The sequence below is a fragment of the Coregonus clupeaformis genome, chromosome 13, assembly GCF_020615455.1.
Source record: "Coregonus clupeaformis isolate EN_2021a chromosome 13, ASM2061545v1, whole genome shotgun sequence".
Lineage (NCBI taxonomy): Eukaryota > Metazoa > Chordata > Actinopteri > Salmoniformes > Salmonidae > Coregonus > Coregonus clupeaformis.
Window position 1 is genome coordinate 54,862,547 of NC_059204.1, and position 23,976 is coordinate 54,886,522.

At 41.8% G+C, this 23,976-nt stretch overlaps 1 protein-coding gene across 3 annotated transcripts in view; it reads right to left on the bottom strand.

Annotated features, from left to right (window-relative positions):
• Positions 1–23,421: 23,421 nt before the first annotated feature.
• Positions 23,422–23,976, bottom strand: part of LOC121579760 (rap1 GTPase-activating protein 2) — an 87,616-nt gene continuing 87,061 nt past the window's right edge. For 2 of the 3 annotated variants that reach the window (XM_041894626.1, XM_041894627.1), the window contains one exon: positions 23,422–23,968. In XM_041894626.1, the coding sequence (XP_041750560.1) occupies positions 23,912–23,968 (57 nt within the window). In that variant the 3' untranslated portion in view covers positions 23,422–23,911. The remainder of the gene's footprint in view (positions 23,969–23,976) is intronic. The other variant, XR_006002947.1, reaches the window with a different exon arrangement.

Genomic DNA, 23,976 nt, shown 5'->3' on the forward strand with positions numbered 1-23,976 from the left:
CCACTCTCATCAACAAGCTGTTTTTGCCCACAGGACTGCTGCTGACTGGATGTTTTTTGTTTGTCGTACCATTCTCGGTAAACCCTAGACACAGTCGTGCATGAAAAACCCAGGAGGCTGGACGTTTCTGAGATACTGGATCCAGCGTGCCTGGCACCGACAATCATACCACGCTCAAAGTCGCTTAGGTCACTCATTTTGCCCATTCTAACGTTCAATCGAACAGTAACTGAATGCCTCAATGCCTGTCTGCTTTATATATCAAGCCACGTGACTCACTGTCTGTAGGAGCGATCCATTCTTGTGAACGGGTGGTGTACCTAATAAACTGGCCGGTGAGTGTATAGCCTAACTACAGTAACATAAACTAATGAAAACACTATTATGTTTTTTGAAATAAGACCTTAATAAACACAACCAAATAATTATTTTTCTGATAGCATATAGGAAATTATTAGACTGTTAGAATGTTGACGCCCAAAAGACTTGAAGCTTGGCTTGAAGGGGGGTCCAAAGAGGCCTTTCTAGTTCTAACTTTAAACGAATTGCCCATCAAACTTCATTGAACAAAAATATAAACGCAACATGCAATAATATCAAAGATTTTACTGAGAGAGAGTTCATATAAGGAAATCAGTCAATTGAAATAAATGTATTAGGCCCTAATCTATGGATTTCACATGACTGGGAATACAGATATGCATATGTTGGTCACAGATACCAAAAGAAAAAAAAAGGTAGGGGCGTGGATCAGAAAACCAGTCAGTGTCTGGTGTGACCACCATGTGCCTCATGTAGCGAGACATTTATTTTGCATAGAGTTGATCAGGCTGTTGATTGTGGCCTGTGGAATGTTGTTCCACTCTTCTTCAATGGCTGTGCGAAGTTGCTGGATATTGGCGGGAACTGGAACACGCTGTCGTACACGTCGATCCAGAGCATCCCAAACATGCTCAATGGGTGACATGTCTGGTGAGTATGCAGGCCATGGAAGACCTGGGACATTTTCAGCTTCCAGGAATTGTGTACAGATCCTTGCGACATGGGGCCGTGCATTATCATGCTGGAACATGAGGTGATGGCGGCGGATGAATGGCACGACAATGGTCCTCAGGATCTCGTCAAGGTATCTCTGTGCATTCAAATTGCCATCGATAAAATGCAATTGTGTTCATTGTTCGTAGCGTATGCCTGCCCATACCATAACCCCACCGCCACCATGGGGCACTCTGTTCATAACGTTGACATCAGCAAACCGCTCGCCCACACATCTGCCATCTGCTCCGGTACAGTTGAAACCGAAATTCATCTGTGAAGAGCACACTTCTCCAGTGTGCCAATGGCCATCGAAGGTGAGAATTTGCCCACTGAAGTCTGTTACGACGCCGAACTGCAGTCAGGTCAAGACCCTGGTGAGGACGATGAGCAGGCAGATGAGCTTCCCTGAGGCGATTTTTGACAGTTTGTGCAGAATTTCTTCGGTTGTGCATACTCAGTTTCATCAGCTATCCGGGTGGCTCGTCTCAGACCATCCCGCAGGTGAAGAATGATGAGGAGGTTCTGGGCTGGTGTGGTAACACGTGTTCAGTATAGATCATTTCTCATGAGTCTTGAAAACAATCCTCTGCCCTTCTGCTGACTGCGAGCGAGGCAGTGCGCTGCTGCACTCCTCCTGCATGCACAAGCTACCAAACTGGTGCCGGGTGGTGAGTTTGAAATGAATACCAGTTGTTGGTTACTGGAGTTGCTAGCATTTGGTCTCACGTCATGTACAGGAAAGTGGGCAAATTCAGTTCGAATGTTTGTCAGAAGCAGAACAAATTCAAATCAAGAAAAGACTAGTTAGCTTGTTTTGACAGCATACAGTATAACACGCTGATTCATCTACATTAGCAATGATCAGCTTCTGGTAGCCCACCCCAGTAGAGGTTTTGGATTTCTTAGCCTACAATGTGTGATGTGGTTTTTTGCAGAAAATGAAGGCCTATGCAAAACAATTAATAACGTTGAATTTGGCAAAAGGAGAAGTAGAACACTTTGAATTCAAGAACCTGCTCCATCAAAGGTCTGTGCACGACCCTGATCACAAATCATTCATCTCTATCTGGTCCAGTCTCTCAGGTCTTCTGTCTGGTTTGTTTACTCGGTGCGCACACACCTCTATCATATCTATCACTATCTACTAATCATAGTAGTCATCATTGGTCTAGCTAGCAACATGACGGAAGTAAAAAATCAGAAGTAGGCTTTCAAGATTATATCATGATTTTCCAAACATTTTGGAGGCAAAGTAGACTACTACAGTGTAAGATTTACATGGTGTGACTACAGTGTGACTAGTTTATTACTTCCTGTACTGTTTCTCAGTTATCTGTAATACTGTTTCCAGAGCCACTGTGGAAGGAACCAAGAATTCCTTTCATGACAATTTCACATTTCATGATGGGAATTCTATTGAATGCTGCAAGTTTTGTTTAATTTGTCTTACATATATTTTTATATTCTGAGAATGAGTGGGTATGTACTGTATACTTATAAGAAGGCTAGAATGAAAGGCTTCAAAGTGTTGTATGTAATAATTCATGTTTTATAAAGATATAGGAATTCAGATATTTTGATTTGTCAACTGACTGGTTGACATCTGTCTAGAGTCGAGAAAGGACTGCGACATCCTTTAAATATGCAGAACTGTTTCATGACAACCTTTCTGGTCAATCTTTAGACTGGGTCCAATGTTGGCAGTTCTTTTAGTGCAATAGGATAAGTTCTTAAAAAACACTGGGAAAATAATGTTTTGGCTTAGCAATAAAGCTTTTAAAAAAACGAATTAAAATGTTTGTGTGTGATTAAAATGTTTGTTTGTGCATGGACAAGACACATCAGCAAAAGAGCAACGGGTGAACAAAAGGTAACAGTTCCAGAATCTTCTTCCATGATTACAATCATGGCATTTTTTTCAGATTCAGTCACAAAAGCTGCTTGCAAAAACTAACCCCAAAAAAGATTAACTTCATATTTTATTTACATTATTATTTATTTACAAAGACTCACTTTTAGTCACACATTTTATAAAGACATCAAACAAAGCTTTTATTTTCAATAATTATAACTATGATCAAGGGCTCGATTCAATCTGTAATGCTGGAGCTGTCATATGCAGCGTTTACCATGAAGGCAGTCACCGCTAACATGGAAATATTGCCTTTAAATTTAAATCACACTGTAGAGCCGAACTTCAGCGCTACGGATTGAATCCAGCCCCAAGTCTTTGTCATTGATCTAGTTGTCCAGTCCAACAGAAAGGAAAAATGAGGTGAATTTTGGCACATTAGATAAAATTCAGATATTTGAGACACAACTCAAAAAGCAGCCTTGTAGCAGCAATGTTGTCTTAGTTGCATATATTGCATAAAAAAATGTCCACATGAAAATAGAATCACTTATTTTACATGAAATGATCCAGTCTATTATGGTTACATCCGAAATGTTACCCTTTTCCCTATATAGTGCACTACATTTGACCAGAGCCCTACAGCCCATGGTTCTGTCCAAAATGGCATCCTATTCCCTATGTAGTGCACTACTTTTGACCAGGGTCCGTAGTCCACCAAGACCTGCTCTCATTCTTTCTGGGCACGCCTTCCAGTAAGTGTTGCAACACTAATGTTTGATCGTGTATGGTTGGTGAAAGAAAGGCACTGGTCAAAAGTAGTGCACTAAAAGTAGGGTAAACACCCATAATAGGATGCCATTTTGGACACAGACTATATCTGTGCATGCGGTATTGCTCTGTGGCTGTAATACTGTAATACTGCCACTTAGTGTGGAACATATCCAACTATACTTGTGCTGTATAATGGCATTAACAGGTGGTGTTTACAGACATACACTACCTTCAGAAAATATTCACACCCCTTGACTTTTTCCACATTTCATTGTGTTACAGCCTTTAAAATTGATTAAATTGAGATGTGTCTCTGGCCTTCACACAATACCCCATAATGTCAAAGTGGAATTATGTTGTTCTAAATTTGTACCTAATTAATTAAAAATGAAAAGCTGCAATGTCTTGAGTCAAATAGTATTAAACCCCTTTGTGTCATAAGTTGCATGGACTCACTGTGTGCAATATGAGTTTAACATTATTTTTTAATGACTACCTCATCTCTGTACCCCACACATAAAAATAATTGTAAGGTCTCTCAGTAGAGCAGTGAATTTCAAACACAAAGACCAGAGAGGTTTTCCAATGCCTTGCAAAGGGCACCTATTGGTAGATGGGTAAAAAAAAAACAGACATTGAATATTCCATTGAGCGTGGTGATGTTATTAATTACATTTTGGATGGTGTATCAATACACCCAGTCACTACAAAGATACAGGCATCCTTCCTAACTCCGTTTCCAGAGAGGAAGGAAACCGCTCAACCATTTCACCATGACAATGGTGACTTTAAAACAGTTTGAGTTTAATGGCTGTGACACGAGAAAATGGAGGATGGATCAACAACATTGTAGTTACTCCACAATATTAACCTAAATGACAGAGTGAAAAGAAGGAAGCCTGTACAGAATAAACATATTCCAAAACATGCATCCTGTTTGCAATAAGGCAGTAAAGTAAAACTGCAAAAAATGTGGCAAAGAAATGTCCTGAATACAAAATGTTATGTTTGGGGCAAATCCAACAAAACACATCACTGAGTACCACTCTTTATATTTTCAAGCATGGTGGTGGCTGCATCATGTTATGGGTATGCTTGTCATCGGCAAGGACTAGGGAGTATAGAACTAAGCACAGACAAAATCCTAGAGGAAATCCTGTTTCAGTCTGCTTTCCAACAGACACTGGGAGACAAATGCACCTTTCAGCAGGACAATAACCTATAACACAAGGCCAAATATACACTGGAGTTGCTTACCAAGACGATGTTGACTGTTCCTTAGTGACCTAGTTACAGTTTTGATTTAAATTGGCTTAAATCTATGGAATTTTTAAAAGAATGTGCAAATATTGTACAATCCAGGTGTGCAAAACTCTTAGAAACGTACCCAGAAAGCTGTAATCGCTGCCAAAGGTGCTTCTACAAAGTTTTGACTCAGGGGTGTGAATACTTATGTAAATTAGATATTTCTGTATTTCATTCCAAAAACCTGTTTTCACTTTGTCGTTATGGGGTATTTTGTGTAGATGGGTGAGAAAGAAAATCTATTTAATCCATTTTGAATTTACGCTGTAACACAACAAAATGTGGAATAAGTCAAGGGGTATGGATACTTTCTGATGGCATTGTAGGTTGACTTCTATTAAATAACTGCAGTCATGGCTGCTTTGGTTGTCAGGCTATTGTAGTTTTTTGACTGTAGAAAAATAGGAATCTCTAAATATGTCCCAGGTGAGGCAGGCATGCGAGGGAGGTGCGACTGCACAATCCACCGACTGAGCAAAGGAACATGGCCCTTAACTGTGGTCGTCACTAGTTTCCATAGCCACGAAGTCATAATTATGTCTAATCCCACCCATTTCTACAATTTCTCTCCTTAAAATTGTATTTTAAACCTAACCACACTGCTAACCCATCGATCTTGTCTCATCGCTGCAACTCCAACGCGCTCGGGAGGCGAAGGTCGAGTCATGTGTCCTCTGAAACATGACTCGCCAAACCGCGTTCTTAACAACCGCCATCCGCACCAATGGCCAAACACGGACGACGCTGGGCCAATTGTGCGCCGCCCTATGGGACTCCCGATCACGGCCGGTTGTGATACAGGCGGGATCGAACCCGGGTCTGTAGTGACGCCTTAGACCGCTGCGCCACTCGGGAGGCCCCATACTGCTAACCTTATATTAAATTAAGACCAAATGCAAATATTTGTAGCCAATTTTGACTTTGTTGCCATGAAAGCTAGTGGAAACCTTTAACTGTTAAAGAGCAACTGAACTTCCTGATTTGGCCTTGTTTTGAAGCTTGGTTAAGAAATGCTAGCGGCTATGATGCCAAACAAGAGTTGTCTTGGGGGTGTGGTTTGATGTGGGTGTTTCTTGGGTGTTTCTTTGCTGTTCAATCACAACAAACAAGGGAAGTAGTGAGTACAGTGAGGTAAGCTAAGCTAGCTTTGCTATGGAGAGAACAAAGTTTTGAACTTGAGGACTTCTCACCTCCTGACTGACTCGCCATCTCAAGATGGTCAGCTAATTCAGTTCAATGTGTAGGTTAAAGTCTCGAGGAACCATCCTGATGTAAGGTCGCGAGATTTAGATGGTTTGTACCAGGCTAGGTTGATGAGGGATTTGGTGCTGAGGTAGATCTGGTTGTCATCGGTGTAGTAGTGGAAGTCGAGGTTGAAGTGGTGGAGGATCTGACTAAGGGGGAGGATGTAGATGATAAAGAGTAAGGGGCCCAGCACAGAAATGTGTCTAGAAAATGTATATCTTATATTCTGAGAACATTGGCAACCATGTTCTGTGTATGTTTGGTATGATGTTGATGGAATATTCTCCTAACCCTCAAAACTGGACACTGGAATATTCCAATGAAACATGTCTAGAACATTCATACTGAATATTCTGAGAAAATGGTAACCATGTTCTGGGTAAGTTCTATTTGACATTTAGGGTATGGTCTCTTGGAAACAGTCCTTTCACATCACTGGAACATTCCTATGAAACCGTTAGTTAATGACCTAATGAAACTCTTAAGGGAACGTTCTCTAAAGTTGTGGAAACGTTTGTTGTTAGCTGGGGGCCTACTGTATAAATTTTTTATGCAGACATCTCGGTTTTCATTTATCCATCGCGAAGACATTGGCAACTTTGTATTTGTAGTCAACTTTGTTCCGAAGTGATCGGCGGTCACAAAGAGACAGATAAACGGCTTGATTCTATGTTTAACAGAGATCTTCTGTCTATAAAGTGACACGGAAGGGCAAAGAAGCATCTAACGACGCACTTACAATGCCTTCAGAAAGTATTCACACCCCTTGACTTTTTCCACTTTGTTTTACAAAGTGGGATTAAAATGGAATGATATTTTTTTGGTCAACGAATCTTACACAAAATACTCTAATGTCAAAGTGGGAAATAAAATATATATATTTTTTTGCATTATGGAAAATAAAACACCCCCAGAGGCAATACATGCTAGAATCACCTTTGCCAGCAATTACAGCTGTGTGTCTTTCTAGGTAAGTCTCTAAGAGCTTTGCACACCTGGATTGTACAATACATTCAAATATTCTTCAAGCTCTGTCATGTTGGTTGTTGATCATTGCTGGACAGCCATTGTCAAGTCTTGCCATAGATTTTCAAGCCGATTTAAGTCAAAACTGTAACTAGGCAACTCAGGAACATTCAATATCATCTTGGTAAGCAACTCCAGTGTATATTTGGCCTTGTGTTTTAGGTAATTGTCCTGCTGAAAGGTGAATTTGTCTCCCAAAGTCTGTTGGAAAGCAGACTGAACTAAGTTTTCCTCTAGGATTTTGCCTGGGCGTAGCTCAATTCTGTTTATTTTTATCCTAAAAAACATCCTAGTCCTTGACGATGACAAGCATGATGCCACCACCACCATGCTTGAAAATATGAAGAGTGGTACTCAGTGATGTGTTGTGTTGGATTTGGCCCAAACATAACATTTTGTATTCAGGACATGAAGTTAATTTCTTTGCCACATTTTTTGCAGTATTACTTTAATCCCTTATTGCAAACAGGATGCATGTTTTGGAATATATTTATTCTGTACAGGCTTCCTTCTTTTCACTCTGTCCTTTACAGTGTGTTAGTATTGTGGAGTAACTACAATGTTGTTGATTCATCTTCAGTTATCTCCTATCACAGCCATTAAATTCTGTAACTGTTTTAAAATCACAATTGTCCTCATAGTGAAATCCCTGAGCGGTTTCCTTCCTCTCCGGCAACTGTATCTTTGTAGTGACTGGGTGTATTGATACACCATCCAAAGTGTAATTAATAACTGCACCATACTCAAAGAGATATTCAATGTCAGTTTTCTTTACCCATGTACCAATAGGTGCCCTTCTTTGCGAACCATTGGAAAACCTCCCTGATCTTTGTGGTCGAATCTGTGCTTGTAATTCACTGCTTCACTGAGGGACCTTACAGATAATTGTATGTGTGGTAGTCCATGCAAGTTATTATGTGACTTGTTAAGCACATTCTTACTCCTGAATTAATTTGTAAACATTTCTAAAAACATAATTCCACTTTGATATTATGGGGTATTGTGTGTTGATCAGCGACACAAAATCTCAATGTAATCCATTGTAAATTCAGGCTGTAACAACAAAATTGAAAAAGTCACGACCTCACTGTAGCTGTTCTACGAGGGGTCTCAGGCAGTCGGTAAATAACGAGCGTTTAAGTGCAACTTCAGTAACAATTTTTTAACTTGTTTATGTTGGACCCATATAGCACAGTCATAGGGTTAGCTACGTGCTCAATCATGAAAAGTATATAGGCTATAATCTATACATTACCAGGGGTGACAACAGACATCGGGAAACCACAACTGTTGTCCCTCATTATAAATCATACATAAATCCAAGTAGGCATTTGTCAATCATTTAACACACTAACATATATATTATATGTTAAATTATATATTCATATACTATATTTATACGTGAAAATCACTGTGCACAATTACTTGATTCAGTGCTTTGTTATGGGGATAATTTAAGACACTGTTGATAAGGGTTCACCACTTGAGTAAAATCAGGTTTAGTAAGGAGAGGTCAGATGCATCATGGTTAGAAAATAAGTACTTGTGCTTTCAGTGCAATTGTAATTTTTGTATGTCTTAAAAAAAATGCTATTACAACAACAATGCAATACAAATGGCCGCCACCCACCCAGATACGCCAGCAGGGCAAAGACCCCGCCCCCGGCCCAAAGGGATTTTCCAAGAGCGGGAAGGACCAAGCCCCGCCTGACGCCCGGGCAAGCACACCCATAACCACCAGGTCTTTTACATGAGAGAATGAAAACAATTTTCAAGACGTGTGCTCTTGAAAAAAAATTCATAAATATGTGCAACATGATTACATGACACATTTATATAAATATCACTTACTGGGAAATATTCACAACAGTGTGTGTCTGTTTAGTGCAAAATATACCCAGCAAACATGTCCACATTGAAACGATGTGGGCCCAATGGGGGCAAAAATATTGGCCCCATGTAGGCTGCCAATATTAGGCCAATGCTCCTTTGCTGATCGGCTCAATGTTGGCCCCAAAGGCATTTGCGCAGTGTGGGCAGCCCATATCTGGTGAAGGCAGCACTCACTTTTCCTGAAATAAGCCCATCTTTTCCCAGCAAACATGCCCACATTGGCACGATGTGGGTCCAATGCGGGCTAAAACATTGGCCCCATGTAGGCTGCCCAATGCACCTTAGCTATAATAGGAATGTATTTATTATTTCTTCATTACAATTTAATTAAATGCATAAATTGCATAATTTTCAAGCCTTAAAAGGTATTTAGGGAATGTGATACATTGTATCAGAAGGACAAACAAGGTGTTACTATCATACATATACTTTTTACGCAGAGGAAGTTTTCACCACTATTTCGATGACATTTCCTGTCCTAGAGAGGAAATGCATGTTTAAGGTTCCACCTCAGAAGAAAGACGAAGGCGACTTATACATATTGACAAATTGGGTGTGGGAATTTCCACATGGAGTTGATAAACATCAACAAGTGTAGCTAGCTAGCATGCTAACCTCATCTAGCTAGCTAATATGTTATCTGTATTCAAAAGATTAGCCAGCTGGCTCTATAGCTGGTTCTGGAGATGGATTTGTCATACGTATTGATTTAGGGAAAACTTCGCCACAGATGGAAACCACTGGCCTATCTCTGACTTCTCTATCTATTGTTATCTCCAAAGTTTTGGCATCTTCCATAAATTGCGGCCGCGAATCCGCCATATAAATAGTTAGAAAGAATAAGATGAAGCTCCAGTAACATGGATATTGATAGATTTCTACATTGTAATGAACACGGTGAAACCTTTGGTAGGTAGGCTGCTGCAGGCTTTGGCTGCGGTACAGCAATGCCAAGTCAGCCCATTCTCATGAAATGATAGGCTACAATGATCATGCACAGCGCAAATTACATGTAACTTTAAGTTCCTTGAATTTTCTTTCGCAGGTGCCTTTTCATTATCTGGATAGACACTAACATTACACCAATCAAAGAAGTGGAGCGTGTAGTGAAGCAAAACTTATTGGTCAAAACCAATAGCGGGTTTGCAAAATGCTATCATATCACGCAATTATACCATTTATAAAATTGTCTCTTTCTTTATACAAACTAGCAAAAAAATATATATTTGAAAATGTACAAATTATCCAATGAATTATGACAATATTTTGGTTTTTAAAAAGTGGAGGTGCAAAAACAGTTTGCACCCCCGATTTTAATTTGCTCCACGGCTCAGGCGCTGAGTGGACACAAGGCTCATCTCAGTCATGTAGAGGAATACTTTTGCAGCTGTTTCTGATTAATAAACAATGCCATGCTTGTGGGTGTTAACATTCAAATAAAACCCAGCCCTTAAACGGAAACTAGGCTGAAAATAATTTGTATGTCATATCATAGGAAAAGACATGGCGTTCACAAGGATTTGCTTGAAGTGGGCAGTTCGGATTTGTCACTTAAAGGCCAGACTTATTGACTTACAATGCATTCGGAAAGTATTTTCCACATTTTGTTACGTTACAGCCTTATTCTAAAATGGATTAAATAACAAAAAAATCCTCAATCAATCTACACACAATACCCCATAATTTCAAAGCGAAAACAGGTTTTTGCAAATGTATTACAAATAAAAAACATATCTTATTTACATACGTATTCAGACCCTTCGCTATGAGGCTTGAAATTGAGCTCAGGTGCATCCTGTTTCCATTGATCATCCTTGAGATATTTCTACAATTTGATTGGAGTCCACCTGTGGTAAATTCAATTGATTGGACATGATTTGGAAAGGCACACACCTGTCTATATAAGGTCCCACAGTTGACAGTGAATGTCAGAGCAAAAACTAAGCCATGAGGTCGAAGGAATTGTCCGTAGAGCTATGAGACAGGTTTGTGTCCAGGCACAGATCTGGGGAAGGGTACCAAAACATTCTGCAGCATTGAAGGTCCCCAAGAACACAGTGGCCTCCATCATTCTTAAATGGAAGAAGTTTGGAACCACCAAGACTTCCTAGAGCTGGCCGCCCGGCCAAACTGAGAAATCGGGGGAGAAGGGCCTTGGTCAGGGAGGTGACCAAGAACCCAATGGTCACTCTGACAGAGCTCCAGAGTTCCTCTGTGGGGTTGGGAGAACCTTCCAGAAGGACAACCATCTCTGCAGCACTCCACCAATCAGGCCTTTATGGTAGAGTGGCCAGACGCAAGCGACTCCTCAGTAAAAGGCACATGACAGCCCGCTTGGAGTTTGCCAAAAGGCACCTAAAGGACTCTCAGACCATGAGAAACAAGATCCTCTGGTCTAACGAAACCAAGATTGAACTCTTTGGCCTGAATGCCAAGCGTCACGTTTGGAGGAAACCTGGTACCATCCCTACGGTGAAGCAGGTGGTGGCAGCATCATGCTTTGGGGATGTTTTTCAGCGGCAGGGACTGGGAGACTAGTCAGGATTGAGGGAAAGTAAAGTACAGAGAGATCCTTGATGAAAACCTGCTCCAGAGCGCTCAGGACCTCAGACTGGGGCAAAGGTTCACCCTCTAACACGACAACGACCCAAAGCACACAGCCAAGACAACGCAAGGGTGGCTTCAGGACAAGTCTCTGAATGTCCTTGAGTGGCCCAGCCAGAGCCCGGACTTGAACCCGATCAAACATCTCTGGAAAGACCTGAAAATAGCTGTGCAGCGACGCTCCCCATCCAACCTGACAGCGCTTGAGAGGATCTGCAGAGAAGAATGGAAGAAACTCCCCAAATACAGGTGTGCCAAGCTTGTAGCTTCATACCCGAGAAGACTTGAGGCTGTAATCGCTGCCAAAGGTGCTTCAACAAAGTACTGAGTAAAGGGTCTGAATACTTATGTAAATGTGATATTTCCGTTTTGTATTTTCTTTATAAATTTCAATAAATGTCTAAAAACATGTTTTTGCTTTGTCATTATGGGGTATTGTGTGTAGATTGATGAGGAAAAAATACAATTTTATCCATTTTAGAATAAGGCTGTAACTTAACAAAAATTTGAAAAAGTCAAAGGGTCTGAATACGTTCCGAATGCACTGTAGATGTGAGGGGTTGAGGGTAGCTTAAGGGTGAGACTAAAAACAAACACAAGATAACTCATGTAAAATATACTGTGTCCGTAAAATGGATATAGTATATATAAGCTGGAAGTAGAAGCTTAAGTATTGTTGTCCATTAGTTTACTCAAATTAGGGCAGGGGTGGTAGTGTTAGGGGAAAATAATAAAAAAGGAAAATATTTAAAAGTTCAAAAGTTTGGGGTCACTTAGAAATGTCATTGTTTTCCATGAAAACATACATGAAATGAGTTTGAATAGGAAATATAGCAAAATGCATTGGAAATGTAGTCATTGACAAGGTTAGAAATAATGATTTTTAGTTTAAATAATAATTGTGTCCTTCAAACTTTGCTTTCGTCAAATAATCCTCCATTGGCAGCAATTACAGCCTTGCAGACCTTTGGAATTCTAGTTGTCAATTTGTTGAGGTAATCTGAAGAGATTTCATCCCATGCTTCCTGAAGCACCTCCCACAAGTTGGATTGGCTTGATGGGCACTTCTTACGTACCATACGGTCAAGCTGCTCCCACAACAGCTCAATAGGGTTGAGATCCGGTGACTGTGCTGGCCACTCCATTATAGACAGAATACCAGCTGACTGCTTCTTCCCTAAATAGTTATTGCATAGTTTGGAGCTGTGCTTTGGGTCATTGTCCTGTTGTAGGAGGAAATTGGCTCCAATAAAGTGCCGTCCACAGGGTATGGCATGGCGTTGCAAAATGGAGTGATAGCCTTCCTTCTTCAAGATCCCTTTTACCCTGTACAAATCTCCCACTTTACCACCATTAAAGCACCCCCAGACCATCACATTGCCTCCACCATGCTTGACAGATGGCATCAAGCACTCCTCCAGCATCTTTTCATTTGGTCTGCGTCTCACAAATATTATTCTTTGTGATCCGAACACCTCAAACTTCGATTCGTCTGTCCATAACACTTTTTTCCAATCTTCCTCTGTCCAGTGTCTGTGTTCTTTTGCCCATCTTAATATTTTATTTGTATTGCCCAGTCTGAGATATGGCTTTTTCTTTGCAACTCTGCCTAGAAGGTCACCATCCCGGAGTCGCCTCTTCACTGTTGACGTTGAGACTGGTGTTTTGCGGGTACTATTTAATGAAGCTGCCAGTTGAGGACCTGTGAGGCGTCTGTTTCTCAAACTAGACAATCAAATGTATTTGTCCTCTTGCTCAGTTGTGCACCGGGGCCTCCCACTCCTCTTTCTATTCTGGTTAGAGCCAGTTTGCGCTGTTCTGTAAAGGGAGTAGTACACAGCGTTGTACGAGATCTTCAGTTTCTTGGCAATTTCTCAAATGGAATAGCCTTAACTTCTCAGAACAAGAATAGACTGACGAGTTTCAGAAGGAAGTTATTTGTTTCTGGCCATTTTGATTCTGTAATCAAACCCACAATTGCTGATGCTCCAGATACTCAACTAGTCTCAAGAAGGCCAGTTTTATTGCTTCTTTAATCAGCACAACAGTTTTCAGCTGTGCTAACATAATTGCAAAAGGGTTTTCTAATGATCAATTAGCCTTTTAAATGATAAACTTGGATTATGAAACACAACGTGCCATTGGAACACAGGACTGATGGTTGCTGATAATGGGCCTCTGTACGCCTATGTAGATATTCCATAAAAAAAATCTGCCGTTTCCAGCTACAATAGCCATTTACAACATTAACAATGTCTACATTGTATTTCTGATCAATTTGATGTTATTTTAATGGACAAAAAAATTGCTTTTCTTTCGAAAACAAGGACATTTCTAAGTGACCCCAAACTTTTGAATGGTAGTGTATATTTAAAATAATATATATCTTTACAAATACAAATGTATGGGGGATTGGACATAATGCAGACAATTACATTTTTAGAAGCCACAACCTATCTGTAATATTAAAGCTGATCTACCCCCTAAAAAATTATGTGCGCTCTATTCACAACGGTCTATTCCTAGGCTCGTGAATTTCAAGTTTGTGAGTTTCAAGTTTGGGGAAGTTTACAATATATCCTACCATTTCTACCGATCTGTGTGCCAGTTATGTTTTTCTTATGAGCATTTCCGTGGAACAGTTACATTTCAATAGTAACGTTTTTGTTTCTCAAAATCATTGTCACGTGGTTAATAATGCAAATCGGAATTAAAATGATAAAAATCTAAATTCCACTAATGCGAGAGCACCAGCCTCTGCCAAATGGACACACTGATTCACCATGAGGCATTGGCGGCTAAAGAAATGAGAGATATCTTAGGCCAAAGTAGCAGTAGGCCTATAACATCCATTGTCAACTAAGTAAAAAAACATAAAGCCGACAAATAAAAACAGTAAATATCCTGATGAAAATGCAGGTTCTTTCAATTGCATTAATCTCTCTACTCTGCCTGTCTGCCTCCCTTTCTATCTGTCTTGACTTGAACTATCGCTAGTGAAGTGCAACATTGTTGCCTATCAAATCAATCAACTGCCTCAATTCGTCGGAGCATGGACTAAAAGGTGTCGAAAGTGTTCCACAGGGATGCTGGCCCATGTTGACTCCAATGCTTCCCACAGTTGTGTTAAGTTGGCTGGAGGTCCTTTGGGTGGTGGACCATTCTTGATACACACGGGAAACTGTTGAGCATGAAAAACCCAGCAACGTTGTAGTTCTTGACACAAACCGGTGTTCCTGGCACCTACTACCATACCCCGTTCAAAGGCACTTAAATATTTTGTCTAGCCCATTCACCCTCTGAATGGCACACGTACACAATCCGTGTTTCAATTGTCTCAAGGCTTAAAAATCCTTCTTTAACCTGTCTCCTCCCCTTCAACTACACTGATTGAAGTGGATTTAACAAGTGACATCAATAAGGGATCATAGCTTTCACCTGGTCAGTCTATGTCATGGAAAGAGCAGGTGTTCTTAATGTTTTGTATACTCAGTGTATATGGTTGAATACTATTTGCTTGCATAACAGCGTCAAAGATAACACGTTACACGCGCATTCATATTTCATTTACGTCATTTAGCAGACGCTCTTATCCAGAGCGACTTACATTATTTTTTATACCCCCGTGGGAATCGAACCCACAACCCTGGCGTTGCAAATGCCATGCCCTACCAACTGAGCTACATACCTGCCGGCCATTCCCTCCCCTACCCTAGACGACGCTGGGCCAATTGTGCGCCGCCCCATTGGTCTCCCGGTCACGGCCGGCTACGACAGAGCCTGGATTCGAACCAGGATCTCTAGTGGCACAGCTAGCACTGCGATGCAATGCCTTAGACCACTGCGCCACTCGGGAGATGCTAAAATAAATAAATAATATTTCTCCACTCCTGTTCTCGAGACAACATTTACATTTGGTGTAGGCGTATCATTTTACTGCAAGAAATGCATAATTCTGCAGGAGTTCATATTATATTAGGCTACATGTGAGAGGTTATAGGCCTACAGTCTGTGTCCAGATTTCAGTTACTATTCCATTTAACCCATATGAATTTAAATGAGGAATAATTTCATGGATACATGGATACTCGTGAGTGGGATATCAAAGGTACATGTAAACAGCCTATCTAGAATAAGACCTTAAGCGGGATAGGTGCTACTATCCGGAATACTGTGCACATGTAAACGTGGTCACTGACACTGCAGCAGGTGCTTTCAAAGCATGGGTGTGTGTTCAAAGAAGAGAGAGACATTAAAAAGGGGTCCAAGCGACCGTTCATGTTGCTGCAGATGCTACTCCCAAATTCAATAGGCCAAGATCAATTCCTTATGCCATGAAGCCTAAAGTGGATATGGAAATTGATAGACTCTTCACAGAGGATATAATTATTACTGTCAAGTTCTCTGACTGGGCAGTACCAGTTGTTCCCATACGCAAACCAGATGGTTCAATCAGACTTTGTGGTGACTACAAGCTGACTGGAAATAGAGTTTTGTCACTGGAGCAGTACCCCATAACCAGAGTGGAGGACTTGCTTTCAGCGTTAATCGGAGGGCAACAGTTCACAAAACTGGACATGAGTCACGCATATCAGCAAGTGCTAATGGATGAAGCTTCACAGAAGTACCTGACCATAAATACCCACAGAGGGATGTTTACCTACAAACGCTTACCTTTAAGGGTGTCCTCCGCAACAGCTATCTTCCAAAAAAACATTGAGTGAGTTCTGCATGGGATACCCAAGGTAGCGGTTTACCTCAACGACATTCTTGTCATGGGAGTAATGAAGGAGCAGCATCTGAGAATCTTGGATGAAGTGTTGAGGAGGATGGAGGAGGCCGGTCTCCAGCTGAAGAGGAGCAAGTGTACACTGTTAGCTGATGAAGTGCAGTACCTGGGTCACAAGGGGGACGCCAAGGGGTTACACACTGTCAAAGCTAAAGTGAAGGCTGTCGTAGACGCTCCAGCACCAACACGCATTACAGACCTGAAAGCCTATCTAGGCTTACTGAACTATTACAATCGCTTCCACCCTAACCTCTCTACCCTCTTAGCTCCACTGCATCAACTGTTAAGGAAGGACATGGCCTGGAAATGGTCAGAAAGACAGGAAGAAGCTTTTGCAAAGTCAAAGGAGTTACTGTAATCAGCAGAAGTGCTGGTGCACTACTCAGCAGACAGACATCTTATCGTGTGATGCCTCATCGTATAGTGTCGGGGCGGTTCTATCACACTGGATTGACAATGGAGCAGAGAAACTGGGTTCATGTCAAGAAAATTGTCAAATGGTCCCTCCAAGACTACAATGTTGGGCTTCGTGGCTCAGGGCCTACGAGTACAGAATAATCTACAAGCCAGGTAAAGACCCCGATAACGCTGATGCCCTGAGTAGACTGCCTGTTCCAGAAATCATCACTCAGGAAGGAGAAAATGACCAAGTATTGATGATCGATGTGTAGGATCCTGCCTTACTACACTAGTCGCTTGGCCTTGAGTGTTCGAGATGGGTGTGTTCTGTGGGGTTCAAGAGTAGTTATCCCACCACAAGGACGGGGTATGCTACTGAAGATGTTGCACCAGTTGCATCCAGGTGGCTAAAGATTGACGTCACCACTCATCGTGCCATTACATCCATGGGAAAGGCCGGAAAAAACATCAACATGACTCCATGTGGAATATGCAGGACCTTTCCTAGGGAAAATGTTCCTTGTGCTGATGATTCTCATTCAAAGTGGAAGGATGTTTACCCCATGAACACGTCAACATCACATGCTATGATTGAGAAGTTGAGACAAAGCTTCATTGTCATGGGATTCCCTCAAATGTTGGTTAGCGACAATGCTACTTGTTTCACAAGCACTGAATTCGCAAGTTTCGTGAAGCAAAATGAAATTCAGCATGTTCTACCCATCTTCAAATGGAAGGTGATCAGAAGGTTCAGACTTTGAAGGAGAGTATGAGGAGGCTTCATTGAGACAAAGCTGTCAGGGTTCTTCATTAGTTACAGGGTCACTCCTCAAGCTACAACCGGGTTGTCACCTGCAGAAATGCTCATGTCAAGAAGGTTAAGGTCAACATTCGATCTCCTCAGGCTTGGATGTGAAACTGCAACAAAAGCAATTAAATCAAAAGCAGAATCATGACAACAGAAGCAAACTCAGAAGTTTCTCACTAGGAGACTGTCTACACAAGAAACTATGGGTTCGGTCCCAAATGGATTTCTGCTACAATCGGGGATTACTCAGGACCAGTATCATATACTGTGATCATTGGAAGTGGACAAAGACTAAGGAGACACGTGGATCAGAGCCGTGCTCGACTTCCAGATCCACCCACGGACATGAATCAAAGCTGGAACAAACTGGACAGGAAACTGGAACGTCCCCGGAGTTACAGTGGGACAAACAACCCGAGATGCTCAACTCCCTGAGACCACCAGTCCGGGACAACCACCTCCTGTAAGGTCTCCACAAAAGGACTTTGTTCCACCAGCAAGTGGTGAAGTGCCTGTGGCACCAGCTACACCACCTTTGAGATGCTCTATTAGACAGAGATGTCCGCCGGACTATTTCAGATTCTAAGTGAAATCATGTTCTTAGAAAGGGCAAGAATGCGCCCTAGATCTCACAGAAGTGAGGGTAGTCCAAAAAAAGAGACGAACTGTAGGCATTGCAATTAAAGAAAACAATGAAATATGAATTTGATTGTAAAAAAAAAAAAACAATGTCATTACGTTATGAGAAAATAATGAATGTTTGCAGCTTAGCTCAGGGAGAAATTAATTATGTTGGGTTATTACTCTAAAATGGGGGGAATGTAGTAACCTGGTATATTTATGTTGAGTATTATGTTTACCAATAGATGGCAGTACTGACTCAAAATGGAGTTTGCTTCCCGCTAGCCGTAGCCTTTTAAATGTCTGCCATATTACCAAAGAGGGTACAGTAGAAATCCCCAATCACACTTGTAGGCCATGTCATGGCGATGTTGGCTGACACGTTATTGAGTCTAACGGTCGTCTAACACGGAACTGCGCAGGCCGTCAAATCAAAGGCACATCTTCGGTTTCGCAAGCGTTCCTGGAAGTCCCGCGATGGTGAGCCTCTGGGTTTAGAAACTCTATGATATTACCTTGCTTAGGCGGCCTCAGGTAGCCTACGCCAGGTGCATTCCTGTAATGATTCTTTAAGTTAATATTAAATACCAAAATGTACTTACATGTCCGGAGTCATCGATCTAAGGAGCATCCTAAGATACTACATAAGTATTTTTAAAGACTATCATTGGCAGTGTACAATATTTTAAAAAATGTGGGCATCACACAACAGAACACTTAAACTGGATCGAAACTATGCCAACCACGCCCCCAAATATTGTAATAAGCCCCCGCCTCTAGCTGGGTGTGGTGTGGGCTGGCCCATCTTGGGCTGTTGTGTGCTAGCCTGTGTTAGAGCTGTTGTAGGCTAGCCCGTGTTGTGTGTGTGCGTGTGCGTGCAAGTTGAAAAAACATGTTGACTCACCCTACTTGTAGAGAGACGCCAATGCCATCCTCCTCTTTCATGTTGCCTAAACATTCTATGACTGCCATACAGTACACACTTTTAGTTTTTGCTGTCCTAGGCTACCTGACTAAAATGCTTGCTTGCTAGCCTAACTTCCTTTCATGGGCAATGATGCGCCAGGCCAGCTAGTTAACATTAGCCTACTACATCTAGCTACATGTTGAACTTCCATCCTGTCAGGGCAGGGGCCCAATGTATGAATTTATGGTTTGATCAAAATCACCGTTATAATTATTGGCCAGTATGTTGAATTAAGTAAAACCACAAGTCCAAATCCCTATCTCCATCCATGGCTAATTTAGGAAAGCAACGATTTTAGCTAGCTAGCTAGCCACGGGAGGACAACAACACAACGAGATGCAACAATTCATGTTTTTTTCTGTCAATGACGTTTGGCTTCTGATGTGATGTGATTGGTGTGAACCCAAATCCAAACTGGCTTCCCCTGACACTTTTTTGGTGAGCCAGGACCATTCACAGCTGAGCTCAATCAGTTTAGCTCAACGCTGATTGCCTATTATTATTTTATATTTTTTATCAAAGGAGGCCAAATATTCGCAGGTGTCTCTTGCATTCAATGCTACGGGCGGCAACAATGTCATACTCTTTTTGACCAGACAGCCTCAGATAGATGGGCTACACATACAGAGACAGAGGGGCGCTGTTTCATTCGCTCAGATGCTTTCTCCGGTGAGATACATTCAGCCTCTTGTGAATTGAAGGAAATGTATGAAACACAGAGAGACTAAATATATATATATATTTTTTTTGGGGGGGGGGAATCCTGGCTTCCCTTGGCATTCATGAATAAATCTGACTGGCTCGGTGTGGGCTGGCCTGTGTTAGGCTGGTGTGGGCTTGCCTGTCTTGGGCTGGTGTAGGCTAGCCTGTTTTGGGCTGATGTGGGATTGGTGTGGACTAGTCCATGTTGGGCTTGTTGTGGGCTAGCCCGTGTTGGGCTGATGTGGGCCTGGTGTGGGCTAGCCCGTTCCCACCTTGCCCACTGAATACCCACATGGGACCAATGGGGTCATGTTTGCTGGGTACATTTTCTTTTTCTTTGATTTTGCATCGTCATGCTCTCTTTTGCATGGATGATTGTTTCAGACACAGAACAATTAGAACAGAATCAGGAATCACTTTATTCCTTCTATATACACTGAACAAAAATATAAACGCAACATGCAACAATTTCAACGATTTTACTGAGTTACAGCTCAGTCAATTTAAATAAATAAATTAGGCCCTAATCTATGACTTCACATGACTGGGAATACAGATATGCATCTGTTGGTCACAGACACCTTTACAAAAAAGGTAAGGGCGTGGATCAGAAAACCAGTGAGTATCTAGTGTGACCACCATTTGCCTCATGCTGCGCGACATCTCCTTCGAATTGAGTTCATCAGGCTGTTGATTGTGGCCTGTAGAATGTTGTCCCACTCCTCTTCCATGGCTGTGCGAAGTTGCTGGATATTGGCGGGAACTGGAAAAAACTGTTGTACACGTCGATCCAGAGTATCCCAAACATGCTCAATGGGTGACATGTCTGGTGAGTATGCAAGCAATTGGAAGAATTGGGATATTTTCAGCTTCCAGGAGTTGTGTACAGATCCTTGCGACATGGGGACATGCATTATCATGCTGAAACATGAGGTGATGGCGGCGGATGAATGGCACGTCAATGGGCCTCAGGATCTCATCACGGTATCTCTGTGCATTCAAATTGCCATTGATAAAATGCAATTGTGTTCGTTGGCCATAGCTTACAGTACCAGGCAAATGTTTGGACACACCTACTCATTCAAGGGTTTTTCTTTATTTGTACTATTTTCTACATTGTATAATAATAGTGAAGGCATCAAAACTATGAAATAACACATATGGAATCATGTAGTAACCAAAAAAAGTGTTAAACAAATCAAAATATATTTTAGATTTTAGATTCTTCAAAGTAGCCACCCTTTGCCTTGATGACAGCTTTGCACACGCTTAGCATTCTCTCAACCAGCTTCATGAGGTAGTCACCTGGAATGCATTTCAATTAACAGGTGTGCCTTGTTAAAAGTTAATTTGTGGAATTTCTTTCTTTCTTAATGCGTTTGAGCCAATCAGTTGTGTTGTGACAAGGTAGGGGTGGTATACAGAAGATAGCCCTATTTGGTAAAAGACCAAGTCCATATTATGGCAAGAACAGCTCAAATAAGCAAAGAGAAACGACAGTCCATCATTACCTTAAGACATGAAGGTCAGTCAATACGGAACATTTCAAGAACTTTGAAAGTTTCTTCAAGTGCAGTCGCAAAAACCATCAAGCGCTATGATGAAATTGGCTCTCATGAGGACCGCCACAGGAAAGGAAGACCCAGCGTTACCTATGCTGCAGAGGACAAGTTCATTAGAGTTACCAGCCTCAGAAATTGTAGCCCAAATAAATGCTTCACAGAGTTCAAGTAACAGACACATCTCAACATCAACTGTTCAGAGGAGACTACGTGAATCAGGCCTTCATGGTCGAATTGCTGCAAAGAAACCACTACTAAAGGACACCAACAAGAAGAAGATATTGCTTGGACCAAGAAACATGAGCAATGGACATTAGACCAGTGGAAATCTGTCCTTTGGTCCAAATTTGAGACTTTTGGTTCCAACCGTGTCTTTGTGAGACGCAGAATAGGTGAACGGATGATCTCCACATGTGTGGTTCCCACCGTGAAGCATGGAGCAGGAGGTGTGATAGTGTGGGGGTGCTTTGCTGGTGACACTGTCTGTGATTTATTTAGAATTCATGGCACACTTAACCAGCATGGCTACCACAGCATTCTGCAGTGATACGCCATCCCATCTGGTTTGCGCTTAGTTGGACTATCATTTGTTTTTCAACAGGATAATGACTCAACACACACCTCCAGGCTGTGTAAGGGCTATTTGACCAAGAAGGAGAGTGATGGTGTGCTGCATCAGATGACCTGGCCTCCACAATCCCCCGACCTCAACCAAATTGAGATGGTTTGGGATGAGTCGGTCCGCAGAGTGAAGGAAAAGCTACCAACAAGTGCTCAGCATATGTGGGAACTCCTTCAATACTGTTGGAAAAGCATTCCAGGTGAAGCTGGTTGAGAGAATGCCAAGAGTGTGCAAAGCTGTCATCAAGGCAAAGGGTGGCTACTTGAAGAATCTAAAATCTAAAATATATTTTGATTTGTTAAACACTTTTTTGGTTACTACATGATTCCATATGTGTTATTTCATATTTTGATGTCTTCACTATTATTTTACAATGTAGAAAATAGTAAAAATAAAGAAAAACCCTTGAATGAGTAGGTGTGTCCAAACTTTTGACTGGTACTGTATGCCTGCCCATACCATAACCCCAACGCCACCATGGGGCACTCTGTTTACAACGTTGACATTAGCAAACCACTCTCCCACACAACGCCATACATGCTGTCTGCCATCTGCCCGGTACAGTTGAAACCGGGATTCATCCGTGAAGGGCACACTTCTCCGGCGTGCCAGTGGCCATTGAAGGTGAACATTTGCCCACTGAAGTTGGTTACGATGCCTAATGGCAGTCAGGTCAAGACTTTGGTAAGGATGATGAGCACGCAGATGAGCTTCCCTGAGACGGTTTCTTACAGTTTTTGCAGATTTTTTTTCATCAGCTGTCCGGGTGGCTGGTCTCAGACTATCCCGCAGGTGAACAAGCCGGATGTGGAGGTCCTGGGCTGGCATGGTTACACGTTGTCTGTGGTTGTGATGCCGGTTCAACAAATTCTATAAAACGACATTGGAGGCGGCTTATGGTAGAGAAATTAACTTTAAATTCTCTGGCAACAGCTCTAGTGGACATGCCTGCAGTCAAAGTCCCTCAAATCTTGAGACATCTGTTGCATTGTGTTAGGTGACAAAACTGCACATTTTAGAGTGGCCTTTTATTGTCCCCAGCACAAGGTGCACATGTGAAATGATCATGCTGTTTAATCAGCTTCTTGATATGCCACACCTGTCAGGTGGATGGATTATCTTGGCAAAGGAGAAATGCTCACTAATAGGGATGTAAACAAATTTGTGCACAACATTTTAGAGAAATAAGCTTTTTGTGCATATGGTTCTGGGACATTATTTCAGCTAATGAAACATGGGACCAGCACTATACATGTTGCATGTATATATTTGTTCAGTGTAGAAATTCCAGGGACCCTCAGATTGTAACATTTTATTTTGTACGGCAAGCCATTATTATTTTTCTATTTTTCCAAGATGGCGGTCTTGACATCAATATTGCCTCCATTGGTGATGCCTATGGCCAGAGCTTTTCCTGGTCAGGAAAAATTCCTGGCCTTAGTGATGTGGAATCTAATCTATGCCTTCCAGTTCTGTGTGGTATTGAATGCAGTACAGTGGCTGACAAGGACCGATGTTAGAGCCACTCATAGAACTTTGATCAGTGTTCAGGAAACACCCACATAGACTGCTGAATATGAAAGAACCGTTACCCACTAGGCAGAGCACAGCTTTGCCTGGGTCTAAAACTTCCACTGTACATCTGTAGTGTGTACTGAATCATCCATCTTGAGCCACTTCTCTTCTTTAATCCTCTCTCTCTTGTTATTTCTCTCCACACATCCCTAATGTACTCTCCTTCATCCCTCCATCCTGTTGGAACTGAGAAA